Source organism: Tupaia chinensis, unplaced genomic scaffold (genome assembly GCF_000334495.1).
Source record: "Tupaia chinensis unplaced genomic scaffold, TupChi_1.0 Scaffold000468_1, whole genome shotgun sequence".
Lineage (NCBI taxonomy): Eukaryota > Metazoa > Chordata > Mammalia > Scandentia > Tupaiidae > Tupaia > Tupaia belangeri.
This window is the reverse complement of record NW_006159977.1, coordinates 698,643-712,118: the sequence shown is the minus strand read 5'-3', so window position 1 is coordinate 712,118 and position 13,476 is coordinate 698,643. Positions and strand designations below refer to the sequence as shown.

Sequence of the window (13,476 nt, the reverse complement as noted above, 5' to 3'; positions counted from 1 at the left end):
AATTCTCGTCTGGGAATTTGTTTATTTTTATGTTATCAAATATTTTAGCATTAAGGTAACATTTGATCATTTTAAGCTTCACCGTGTGTGCAGTCCGTTTCCCGTAGCCCCAGTGTTCATTCGGGCCGCCCTCTGCTCTGTGTCTCGCCAGAGGTTTGTATCTTTGATTACGTTTTTCAGAGAATCCACATTTGACTTTGTTTATTCTCTCTACTTTCCTTTTTATTTCTTAAATTTCTGTTATCTCCTTCCTCTACTGTCTTTGGTTGATGTACTTCTCTAACTTCTGAAAATGAACATTTAGCTCTTCAATTTATAACATTTCTTTTTTTCCCTCATACTGCAGTGAGTTTTCTGCTTTTACCATAGCCTATAAGTGTTTTGTTTGTTTGTTTGTTTGTTTTGTTTTTTAAGAATTATTTAATTTTTAGCAGCTGGCATGGTGGTTAAGGGCACTAGACTCCCACATGGTCGACCGTGGTTCGAGTTCTGGACCTGGCGAGTTGCTTTCTCTCTCTCTCGCTAGCTCACTTGTTCTGTCCCTCTCTGGTCAAATTAAAAATAAATAAATAAATAAATAAAGTTAAATAAAACAATTCTTTTTTTTTTTTTTTTTTTTGAGAGGTTTTTGCTATAGGTTACATGTGCTCACCAGACAGAGACAGAAAGCGAGAAATCACCCTCCAGGGGTGATTGCCACGCCGCGATCCCTTCTCCATTCTCCTCTCCAGATGTTGGACATACACATCACACGTGCTCGGCGTGTTTTTTAAGCTGTTGAGTCCACCATGCCACTTGCTAGCTCCCTCCCCCCCAGCGGGTTCGACACCGCCGCCCTCTTCCTGTGCATGCTGCATGTTGAGGTGCAACGCAGGATTCCCCGTGGGGCTGGAGCCCAACCCTCGGGTCTTTGACCTTTTTTTCCCAGCCACGTCTGTAAGTACCTGAGCTTGCTGACTGAAATCCGCTTCAGGAGTACGTAGCTCACTCTTCTCTGTCAGTTTTGCTTTGTGTACTTTGAGAGATGTTTATCAGCTCAGCGTTGTCACCGTCACGTGAGTGTGTTTATCACTCCGAGGCACTCTTTACCCCACGCCAGCTGCTTTCGGCTGACTACTGGCTGTGCTGTTCGGCGGCTGCCCCAGCTTTCTGCTGCTACGTGTATACATGGTGCGTGTTTCTCTTATCCTTTTTCACTTTTAACATGATCTTAGGTTTTGGATATGTCTTATATGAGAACACACAACTTTTATTTTCTTTATTGTAATCTGAACTCTTTGCTGGCAGGTATAGACAGGGCTTTTAGTCATTAATATGTTGTGATTACTAATGCGTTTGCAGTTTTTTTTAAGGCTTAGTTTTATATTTATGCAATTTTATTTGTTATTATTCTTATTTATTTTTTAATTTGACCAGAAAGAGATAGAGGGAGAGAGAAGGGGAAGTGAGAAAGCAAGCTACTGGGCACATGCCCTCACCAAAGAGAGAGGGAAGGTGAGGAAGCATGTCCCGGGCAGGCGGCTACGCTGCAGCCCCTCCTCCAGTCCCTGCTGGGATCTGGCATGCACACATACACGCCCAGCGAGGTTTTCAGCTTCCTGAGGCCAGGACTTGAACCACAGCGCCGGCCCTGTGGGGCCCAGCGCCTGAACCTCCAAGGCGCCCGCTGGCCCTGCGTGTCTGTGCTTTCCGTTCTCTGTTCTTCCCTCCAGATGCTGCAGCCTGGTGATTCGGGATGCGGACTAGAAACGGGCAGCCTGCTTTGAGTCCCCACTTAGCCACCTGCCAGAGGAGAAAAGTCAGGCAAGGTCTCTAACCACTCTGTGCCTCAGTCTCCTCATCTGGAAAAAGACAGACAGTGAAAGGACTTTTCTCGGAATGCTAAGGCTTTCAAACGAGAAATACTGTACCTAGAAAACATTTAGAATTGTGCCTATCAGTTAATAAATGCTGTATGTAAGTTTTCGCTGTTACCATTATTGTAGCCGTTGTTTTATTTTTTTTTTTGAATCGTTATCTTTAACTTTACCTATGTGTTTAATAGTTCATTCTATCTTTTTTATCTTACACCTCCTTTTGAGTCATTGTCCTAGTGCCTAAAGGATATTCTTTAGAAGTGATATTATGAAGTTAGTAGGCTTTAAAATTCAGTTTTTTCTCTCTCTTTTAAAAATAATTATTTACTTAAATTTTATTTATTATTTTTTTATTTGACCAGAGAGAGGAAGAGAAAGTGAGAACACAAGTCACCAGGTCCAGGACTCAAACTGTGGTCAGCCATGTGCAAGTTTGGTGCCTTAACCACCTCGCCACCTGCCGGCCCCATCATTTTTTCTTTAAAAAATGTCTTGCTATTTAACTAAATTAATTCTTTCTTTCTCTCTTTCTCTCTTTCTCTCTCTCTCTCCTCCTCTCTTCTCTCTTCTCTTCTCTCTCTCTCTCCCTCTCTTTCTTTCTAACTGCCAGAGGGCACATATACTTGCCAAAGAGGGATAGGATAGACAGAGAAAGGAAAAAAAAAGCCCTCTCCGACAGAGCATGCAGTCCCTTCTCCATTTCTTCGTCCTGTGGGATTTTGGACATGCACACACATGTGGCTAGTATGTGTGTCTAGTGTCAGAGCTCGGATGCATACCATGGTTGGCCATGTGGGGTCCTGCTCCTTTAACCACTATGCTCCAGGGTCAACCCTTGTTTTTGTTTGATTAGTTTGCTATAGGACAGACACATTGTTCTCCAGAGACAGAGAGAGAAGGAGAACGAGAAATCACCTCCTAGGGGAGATGGCCTTGCTACAATCCCTTCTCCTTCATTCTCCTCTTAGGACTTTCAGGCATGTATGCGCACATCCTTGGCATGATTTTCAAGCTGCCAGATCTGGGATTCGAACTGCCCTAGTAGTCAGTAGTGTGGGCTCCAGCCATCTTAACCTCCATGCCTTCTGCTGGCTCCACTCTGGTTCTTAAAAGACATTTCTTCTATGTTTTGTATCCCAAATAAACCCCCCTATTTTCTCTGAGTGCTTCAAAGTTAGTCTTTCCACGATTTCTGCTGCCTGTGTTGCTGTTAAGATGTCTGCTGTCTGTCTAGTTGTCATTCCTTTGTAAATACCTGTGTTTTTCTGGCTGCTTTCGACGTCGTCTGTTTTGTTTTGTTTTGATTTTTTGAAAGATTTTTGCTACAGGGCGTGTGCACTCACCAGAGAGACAGAGACAGAGAGAGAGAAAGCGAGAAATCCCCGCTGGGAATGGCCACGCCACAATCCCTTCTCGTCTTGGGATTTTGGGCACAGATACACACGTGCCCAGTGTGAGTTTCAGGCTGTTGGTCTGGATCTTGAAGCTCAGTTGGCCACATGGGAGTCCAGTGCCTTAATCACTATGCCACTTGCTAGTGTCTCTCTTTCTTTTTTGTTTTATTGAACAGTTTTACTGAAATATGTCCATGTATGGATTTACTTTTCATTTATGCTGCTTAGTATATATTGTGCTGCTTGTATGTATGGATTTTTCATCTGTTCTGGCAAATTCTCAGTCATGCTTTCAGATATTTATTCATTTTCTCTCTTCTGTCCTTCTGGAATTCCAATTAGATCTGTTCTCCTTAATCTGTCTTCTGTTTCTCTTCATCTCTCTTTGTATCTATGTCTCCTTATCCCACTGTAGTACAAAAAATCTATGGGCAATTTCTCGAACCGTTATCTAGTTCATTAATTCCTTTTCAGCGATGTCCCATTCATATGTTGCATTTTATTTCAATGATTAGATTTACCATTTCCAAAAGTTTTGTTTGATTCCCTTAGGTAATTTTAGATAGTTTTTTGCTTTCTAATTTTTTTTTAAAGCTTTCAAACCTAATTCTTTAAAATTCTGTTTATATTCTGTCAATTTCTGAAGGTTTAAAAACGAATCTAAATTTGTTGTTTCTATTGAGAACTTGTTGCAGCTTATTTTGTGTGCTTAGTAGTTTTTGATGGTGTATGGAATTCTAGTTGAACCTCAACTGTAAGAATCCTTAGGTCCTAAATTATGTTTGCTTGCAGGTAAGATTTGTATTTGCTCTGACCTAGACTAAGGCGTGCTGAAATCCTGGGACAACTTTAGCCTGTGGACTCTGCCGAATACGTGTGACTAAGGCTCAGTCCTCCTACCTGGAGGCTGGGTGTCCGCTACAGTGATTGACTGTCTGGGTTGTCCAGGGCTGAGGGGCTTTCTGGGATGTGGGACTTTAAGCTACAGATTAGGACAGTTCTGGGCAAATGGTGATAACTGGTCACCCTGATTCTGGTTCCAATGCTTATATCTGAATCTGCCCCCTTCATGACTTACGTTTTTGTGCACATGCCACTCTTTGAGATGTCCCATATTGCTCTGCAAGTCTAGCAGCTGAAGATTACGTCTGTTGTCCTTTCCCCAAGATGTAGCTGTTAGTGGTGAGGAGGCCCTCGTGAGCACTCCGGAGGTGTAATATGTAATTGTACTGTTTACCCAAGTTACTGGGAACGTCTTCCCATGGCACCTTGTAGTCTTCTTCAGTGTAATTATTAGTGGTTGCACAGGACTGTCTTTTACGTCTTCACCAACATTTATTGAACTAATGCCTTATTTTGGACATACAGGTTATTTCACATCTTTCCATTTTAAGTATTCTGTGGTGTAAATCCTTATAGTTAAGTTCTTGCATATTCTGAGATTATTTTTTATGATAAATTTCTAGAACTGGAATTGATGAGTTTAAATGTTTGCAGCATTTTAAGTCTTTTTAATTATGTTGTCAAATTACTTTCTTGTTTTTCTGCACCCTGAACAATACTGGGTGTTGTCATTTCTTTTAGTTTTTGTCCTTGTGATAAATGAAATGCTCTCACCTTTTCTAAAAACATATATATATTGTGGGACCAGCAGTTGTCATAATGGCTATGTTGCTGGACTCCCACGAAGTCACCCTCAGTTCGAGTCCCAGACCTGGTGGCTTAAACTCACGCTGGGCATGTGTGTGTGTGTGTGTGTGTGTGTGTGCCTAAGATCCTGAGAGGAGAATAGAGGAGAAGAGATCATGGCGTGGCCATCCTCCCTGGGGGGTGATTTCTTGTTTGCTGTCTCTCTCTGTCTTTCTGGTAAGCGCATGCACTCTATGGCAAAAACTTCCCAAAAAAAGGGAGAAAAAAATATATATATTGCAAAGTGCAGTAGTTCTAGCTCTCATTTAATTTTTTTTTCTCTTTACCTTCTTTATTTTTCTTTCCTTTTTATGAGAGAGCGAGAAACAGAGAGAGAGGTAGGTATCTTTGACAAGTCTTACCATGCCGCAGTCCCCTGCCCCAGGTACCCAGATAGCTGGGATTATCGCTATGCGCCACTGCACCTACCTGTTTAGGTTGGTCCAGGAATTGAACTTGCACCTATCACGTGGCCCCAGCCCCACTCAGCAGCACCGTCTTGCTTGCACGAGCATACCTGGGCTGAGGTCTCCCTTTTTAATTGGGTCACCTGACTTTCGCTGCCAGTGAGCCCCCTACATCGTCCCTCAGTGTTCTAACATCCAAGCTTTGGATGTCGATTCACTCTGAGAAGTATGCATCTAGCTCCCACTCTTTCTTAAACTAGTAATCAAGCTGTTTATCTTGCAAGCAGCATTCCCTCCTCTTCCTGTACAGATAATTAGATGTTCATGTTCTTAGAATCGACTGTTGAAATCAGTCACAGGGAAATAAATAGGGAGTAGCTTTCCCTGAAAATGTTCTCCTCTGCAGGTCTCTGAACGTGACAGTGGACCTCTAGCCTTCTCTCTGGGCCGCGATGCCCGTCAGCTGAGTGCTTGGCGTTGGCCCTGGTTTCATACAGAGAACCTCATTCAGTGTATAGTTATTGTTTCCAGTGTCCCTAAACCATTTGAGACACTGTGCCATCATGCTCAGTGCCTTGTCATTCACTTACTTTAAATTAGCAGGGGTACTGGTGGGAATTGCAGGTGACAGGCGATATAAAAATTGGGGTTAAGCTGGGCAAGCTGTGGCCTGCAGGGCTGGCTGTGGCTTAGTGATTAAGGGAGTTGGATCCCACATGGCTGACTGGGTTTGAATCCTGGCCCTGGCAGCTTAAAAAACATGCATGTGTGCATATGTGCCCCAAATCCTGACAGGACTGAGAAATGAAGGAAAAGAGATCGTGCGTGAGCATACCCCAGTGGGGGGTGCTTTCTCTCTCTCTTACTCTCTCACTCACTCTCAGTATCTCTCTGATAAGAGCATGTACCTGCTGGCAATGAAAGAAATAAGAGCTAAGCATAGTTCACGTTCAGGAGGGTATGGTTTCGTAGGAATAATTAGATGTAGAAAACGAGCTCTACCGTGGGCAGACAGGATGCTGCCATGTAAGTGTGCTCACATGCTCAGTTGTCTGTAGGGCTGGGGGTGCTCAGGACGAGACAGAACTTTCTATGGACTGTGTTTGTAAAACTCACAGAGTAGGTCAGTGCGAAAGTGATTTTCCAGTTGTAAGAATGCATGTTTTGAGTATGCCTGGCATAGTCCTACACACATGTATTTAGTAGTTACCTCTAGCATATTTTGAGAATTCAGGGGTGGAGAACGGTAACCTAATAATGCTATAAAATCATTTTTAAGGGGCTGTCTTTGAGTGGCGGTTGGTTCTTATGGGTGTGCTTCCTGGAGCTGTCGGTAGCAGTGACATGGGATTGCTGAGAGTATCCCACCCTTAAAAGGTAGTCTATGAAGGCAAATTTGAATTTGCCTTTAGGCAGACAGTGAAACTAATTAGCAACTAGTCAGAACTGCCTTGAACTCAGTGGATATTTGTGGGTTCTGGAAAATTCCTGAAGAAAAGAAATGACTAGCGGAGGCAGGACATTGTAGTTACTTTTCTTAAAAAGAAATGCAGGCCCAGCCCCGTTGGGAAGCCACATACTGACTGAGGCTCAGGGCCCCAATTCCATCCACCTGGAAACGCGCCAGGCATGGTGCGCTTCCAGGATCTTAGCAGGCTGAGGGCATGGAAGGGGACCGCGACATGACCGAGCCTTCTCGCTCGCTCTCATGCTTCTGCATGCATGCATGTATGTGCCCACACACTATCATGAATAAAGAAAAGAAAGAAAGCAGAGTTCAGGACCACTTGCCGTCTGGGAAGAGGGGCATCAAAGAGAGACCTGGTTGGGGGAGAGCCTGCGTCTATTCTTGGTGGTCGGGCTGTGAATACCATCTTAGCTGTCCATACCCAGGTAGGTGGCTGAGCCGTCTTGAAGAGACACTGGGACGTGGGCGATCAAGTCCCCAAACAGGAAAACTCATTTTCCTCCCCTTTACTTTCCCCAACTCCCAAGTAAGTCTAGAGTCAGAAGCTTAACTGCGGGCCAGCTGGTGGCAGGGCGGTAAAGGCAGCTGGATCCCACTTGGCCAGCTTTGCAGTTCGAGTCCTTGGATCCAGTGGCTTGCAAAACCCATCAGGAGCATGTGTGCACATACCCAGGAAGCCCAAGAGGAGATGGAAGAGAAGGGATTGCAGCGAGGTCTTTTCCCCTGGGGGGTGCCTTCTCATTTTCTTTTTGTCTCTCTTTGGCAAGTGCATGCACCCTATATCAAATTCAAAAAAATTTGTCTTTCTTGCATTTTGAGTGGATCATTTACTGAAGTACAAATTGCATTATCATCATTGGTCATTTGGAAAATAGCAGTTCACCAAGTTTATGGATCTTCCATGTACTGAATCTGACAAAATGTACAAGAATAAAAACTCATTTATTAATGTCGCCGTAGTCACATAAGGAATGTCTTTAATTTGGGGAGGACTATCAACATCATAGTGACAGATTCTGGTTTTCCACAAAATCTAATTTTTAAAAAAATTTGCTATAGGGTACACACGCTTGCTAGAGAGACAGAAAGTCAGAGAGCACTCTTGCCTCCTCCCCACCAGGGGAGTATGGTCACGGTGCAATCCCTTCTCCATCTTTCAAAATCCTGTCGGGATTTTGGGCATGCACATGCACGTGCCCAGCATGTTTTTCAAGCTGCTGGGTCTGGGCCTCAAACTGTGGAGTCAGCCATGTGCATGATCAATGTTGAGTTTTCATCATTTACCATCTCCAACAAGCAGTTTTTCTTAAATTGATGGTCTCACTTTGTTCATGGTTTAGAAAATGTCTGCCAGTGACCCAAGCTGGAGTGACTATAATTTGTTACTCATTCTTTCCAGTAAACACAGTATTCATGAAAAAAAAAAAGCAGCTATTTGGTTTGCAACTTAAGCTATAACACAAGTGCTTTTTCTCAGGATCACCATGGCACTTGAGTGGTCTGCAGAAATGCTTCATATGGACCTACTGGTTTAGAACAGAATATCAAACAGCCATGTACTTAAGGGTCAATATTTATTGAAATTAATAATTTTTTAAGAGAGATTTTTTTGCTATAGAGCGTGTGTGCTCACTGGAGAGACAGAAAGACTGAAAGCGAGAGTCACACACCCCTCCATGGAGGGGGGGATGGCCACGCTGCATCTCCTCTTGGGATTTTGGGCATGCACACACCTGTGCCTGGTGTGAGTTTTAAGCCACCGGGTCCAGTGCTTGAACCACCATTGACTATGTGGAAGTCCAGTGACATAACCATTACACCATCTGCCAGTCTCCAAGTTAATGTATATATATATATATATACATATATATCTTTGGTACCCCACCTTGATTCATTTTAAAGAACCAGCAGTGTGACCCACTTTTGCTTTTGTACCTTTGGTACTAATGACCACACAGGGAAGAAGGCAAATAATGTCTTGGTATTATTATGAAAGGCAGTTTTTAAATAGGGTCTTGCTGGTCCTTGATCCCATAGGCCAGTGGTTTTCAAGCTCCCTGACCAGTGGCATTAGTGTCTCCTGGGAACTCGTTGCAAATACAAACACTTGGGCCCTGCCTAAGCCTTCAGCATACGGGTACTCTGAATCCGGCTGGGCTGTCTAGCTCTGTAGGGGTTGAGAGAACCCTGCTGAATTGCAGGGAGAGTTGCTCGGAGCATACTCTAGAGTGGGTAAGGTGGGAAGTTAGGAACACAGTCTTCTAGAGTTGGCACAGGATGAGATGTGGGCCTGGACTGGAAGCAGTAGGAAGGAAGGTAGGGTAGATTCGCTAGAATTGGGTCATCTAGGGTTTTACTGTTATTAGGCCTGTGTGATTATTTTTTCTTTCAAAACAGCTGTGATTTGCCTAGTTGCTTGTTAATGATCCCGGGTGGAAGGATTTTGTTTGTTTGTTTGTTTGTTTTTCATGTGGGAGAGGGGAAGAATGTGGGAGGGAGAGAGAACATGGGTATTTCTGATGAGATCTTGCAGTTGCGATCTGTCCCAGCCTTCTAGATAGCCGGGATTACAGGCAAGGGCACGCTGCTGCTCCTGGCCCTTCAGGCCTGGAATCTGCACCTGGCCTTCCAGGTGGCCGCAGCCTGGAGCAGGGGTACTACCACTTGTGCCCCAGCCTGTCGTGGTAAGCATCTGAGAGGCCTCTGCTGCTTGTCTTCAGGGACTGTCTTACTGATAATGAAGAACTCAAGTGGGATAACTTCCCTGAGCCTCTTCAGTCTCTTTTTGAAAACATATTTTTTGTTTTTTTTTTTATTTTTTAAATTTTGTCAGAGGGTGTTTGCATTTTTAGAGAGGGACAGAGAGAAAGCATCCATGGGGAATGATCACATCACACTCCCTCCCCCTCCATTTCTCCCTCCTTGCATTTTGAGCATGCACACACAAGCACCTGGGCCAGTTCTCACCTGCCGGGTTTAGGACTCAAACCGTGCAGCTGGCCGTGTGGGACCCAGCGCCTTCACCATATCGTGAGCGGGCCCTCTTACTCAAGACATCTGCTGAAATGTTGTCTGTGGCCTCTAGAGGGTGACGTTGAATATTCAGCACCCAGAGTTTTAGAAAGGATGGTGCAGTGGAAAAGAATGGAGATAATGGGCCGGCAAGTGGCATGGTGGTTAAGAGCACTGGACTCCCACATGGTCGACCGCAGTTCAAGTCCCAGACCTGGTGGCTTGCTTTCTCACTTTCTCTCTCACTCTGTCCCTCTCTGATCAAATGAAAATAAAAAAATAAGTAAGTAAATAAAGTTGAATAATTCTTTAAAAAAATATGGAGATAATTATGATTTCATTCAGATGTGCCAGGCCACGGACAGTTAACAGCACTACGTGGAGGGCACTGTGTCGCGGACCTGGTGAGGGATGGCCTTTTCCTGCTTACATTTTACCATCCAGTGTAAATCGGCAGCGCCACCTGGTAGCCATACAGGGAAGGCAGGTCTCCAGTGTCAGTGTCAGCAATTATTCTGTTAGAACACTTACTCTTAGGCTTTTTTTTTTGAGAGGTTTTTGCTATAGGGTGCGTGTGCTAACCAGACGGACAGAGAGAGACAGAGAAACAGAAAGTGAGAAATCACCCCCCAGAGGGGATGGCCACGCCATAATCCCTTCTCCTCCCTTCTCCTCTCAGGATCCTGGGCACGCACGCACATGTGCCCGGCATGAGTTTAAGCCACTGGGTCCGGGACTTGACCCATGGTCGACTACATGGGAGTCCAGCAACATAGCCAATACACCAACTGCTGGTCCCACTCTTAGGCATTTTAAAGCTATTTTATTTCTGTTTTGTTTTGCAGATTTGTAAGACTCCAAGGCCTTCAAGCCATGATTAATCTGATAGTTGCTGAAATGACTGGGAATACTGACGTGCCACGTGCCAATTGAAGAGTGTCTCTGTATATTTAAAATCTTCCTGTACATACCCAGGTGCAGGAGAAGACAGCCTCCCTCTTGGGCACTCTGAGAGTTTTCCAACTGATGAAAATTCATTCAAGAATCAGATGGAGCAACCTGACACCACTGGGCTCAGGAGCCCTGGGAGAAACATACATCATTAATGGCCAGTTTTCCAGCTGGTCTTCATGGGTAAAGAAAGTTTGCAAAAAGAAGAAAAAAAAATTTACACAGGCTAAGCCTCAAAAATACCTCTTTAGCTTAAAGAAGGAAGTAAGCGAGAAGGTGACCGAGGGAGAAGTGTGATTTGAGACGCTGCCCGTGGGGTCATGCAGAGTTTTTTGCACTTTATTTTTCAGTGGATTCGGTAATTCAGACCGACTTTGAAATTTCAGACTGAGAAGTTACTCTTCCCTGGCTCCAGCTGGAGGAAAGCAAGTCCAGATTCAACGGGACACGTTTGAACAGCGAACTGGTTGCTTTGCCTTTTTTAGTTAACTGTATTCAAGAAATTTTAATTTATTATTTCCCCTTTCCTGCATCTATAGGATGTTACCTTAAAATAGCAGTTTAAGTCAATAATTACAAAATAAATATCAAGGAAAAATCCAAGCAAGGCTTCCTTTTCCTTGGACGAAAGGTGCGGTGTTTGCAGTCTCTGAATGTGAACAGAAAAGGCCCGTCAGCAAAACCTGAGACCTCTAGGGAAGCAGCGGGGGAGAAGCTGGCCCTGGCCTGGGTTTTATTTTAAGGAATTGTCTTCCCTGTTGAGTACAAGAAGAATTGCACATGAGGAGGAGATTATTTGATAGACTTAATTTTGACACTAGTATTTTCATCAAGATGGAAAAAAGTATGTGATCTTTAGGAGCAGAAAAGGGAAGAAGTGACCAAGGGAGTGAAAAAGAGTTGGACAAAAACCAAAATCCTACAGCGTGGCTCTGTCTTGTCAGCAAAAGGATTTAGGCCTCTGCCAAGGCAAACGCAAACCACTTTAAGAGCTTTCGAACGTTCCGCCTGTGCCCCTGCCCCTGCCCCTGCCCAGCGAAGGGGCTTTCTCCCTGGCCTCTATGGCACTGTGGGGTGGGCCAGCTGGCGGAGGAGCAGGCCAATGGGGACCTGCACTCCCTGGGGACACGGGGCCGAGCTTTGAGACGGGAAGTTTCTGGTTCTGACTAGTGGAGAAAGAGTCTTTTTTTTCTTCCTAAAATTTGGACTGCTGTCTGCACAAACGCTGGTGTGTTTTGCACAGTTTGTGTGCCTTTTTTCCCTTTATGCAATCTTTTTCAGCTTTTGCAGCAGAAATTTGTCTCGTTCAGAAAACACGCCAGAGAGTGGCTTCAGAAGGAAGATGTTCCAATATGTCCTGTCTCTGTAACCGAACTTCTGAAGAGAAAATTCCAGCTAGAGGGATTCTTAACGCCTTAAGTTACTTGAAATCTATGTATTTGCAAACCTTTGTCTCTGGAATCATATTACACTAAACTGGAATCTCAGGCTGAATGAGAATAACCAAGCTGAGTAAAACGAAGAAAACTCTATTTCTCGATCACCACTTACTAACCATGCTCTTTCTCCAAAGGATCAGCACGTTCTTCCCCTAAGGACTTCAAAATGAAAACGGACCCCATGTTTTTTTAAGCATTACCTTTTCTTAGCAGACTGCCATCATCTTTTATAGAAGAATTTTTTCACTATGCATTTGGTGGATCTTTATAAAATACTGACCTTCTAATTAGAGCCAGGTCAGTCTTAATTAAAGGAGGAGAAAAAAGCAACGCAAGCCAACCACTGAAATAAAACAAACAAACCAATGAAAGAGATTGGTTTACATTCTCAGCAGTAAACATTGCTTTGTAAGTCAGACAGCTTGCTGGAGAAAGTATGTACGCAGCGGTGGAGCACGGGCCTGTGCTGTGCAGTGACTCCAACATCCTCTGCCTGTCCTGGAAGGGGCGCGTCCCCAAGAGTGAGAAGGAGAAGCCCGTGTGCAGGAGGCGCTACTATGAGGAGGGCTGGCTGGCCACAGGCAACGGGCGCGGCGTGGTTGGGGTGACCTTCACCTCCAGCCACTGCCGCAGGGACAGGAGCACCCCGCAGAGGATCAACTTCAACCTGCGGGGCCACAACAGTGAGGTGAGCTGTGACTGGGTTTCGCGTTATGTCTGGGCGAGTGCAGCGGTGTTGCTGAGCCCCCTGCACCCGAACCTTCCTCTGCTCAGGTTTCACAGACTCGCTGCTAAGTGAGACTTCATGCCGGGGATCTTCTCCCGTGCCCAGCAGGAGACATGCGAAGGACAGTTCACGGTGGCTTGTCCCATCTCACGTGTGTCTGTCTTCCAGGCCCCCTTACTCTGCTCTACCAGCGTGAGAGTCATCACTGCCTCCCTGAAAGGGTCCAGGCATTGGGAGGGCGGCTGGGGCACGTTCTTACAGGCGGGTGTTGGGTTAGATGCTCCGAGCAACCTCTGCTGTGCCGTCTCCATGGCAGAGCATTCCCAGGGTAAGGCTGACTGTGAGAATGAAAGCAGTGCTGCCTTTACCCTGCACGGTTAACACCTGCATTTCTTCGGTGTAGTACAGCTGACACCTGGTTTGTATTGCTTGTGCTTGGAGGTGAAAGGGTACAATCCTGTCAGGGTTCCATCCTTTTGACATACCACCTCCTAAAGGCTCCACCTTCTCGTATCATCTCCTTAGGGGTTCCC

At 45.0% G+C, this 13,476-nt stretch overlaps 1 protein-coding gene across 1 annotated transcript in view; it reads left to right on the top strand.

Annotated features, from left to right (window-relative positions):
• Positions 1-13,476, top strand: part of TULP4 (TUB like protein 4) — a gene marked incomplete in the record, with an annotated part of 233,255 nt that overhangs the window by 53,334 nt on the left and 166,445 nt on the right. Inside the window, 1 exon segment of the mRNA XM_027774688.1 lies at positions 10,672-12,904. Within this exon segment, the coding sequence (XP_027630489.1) occupies positions 12,653-12,904 (252 nt within the window).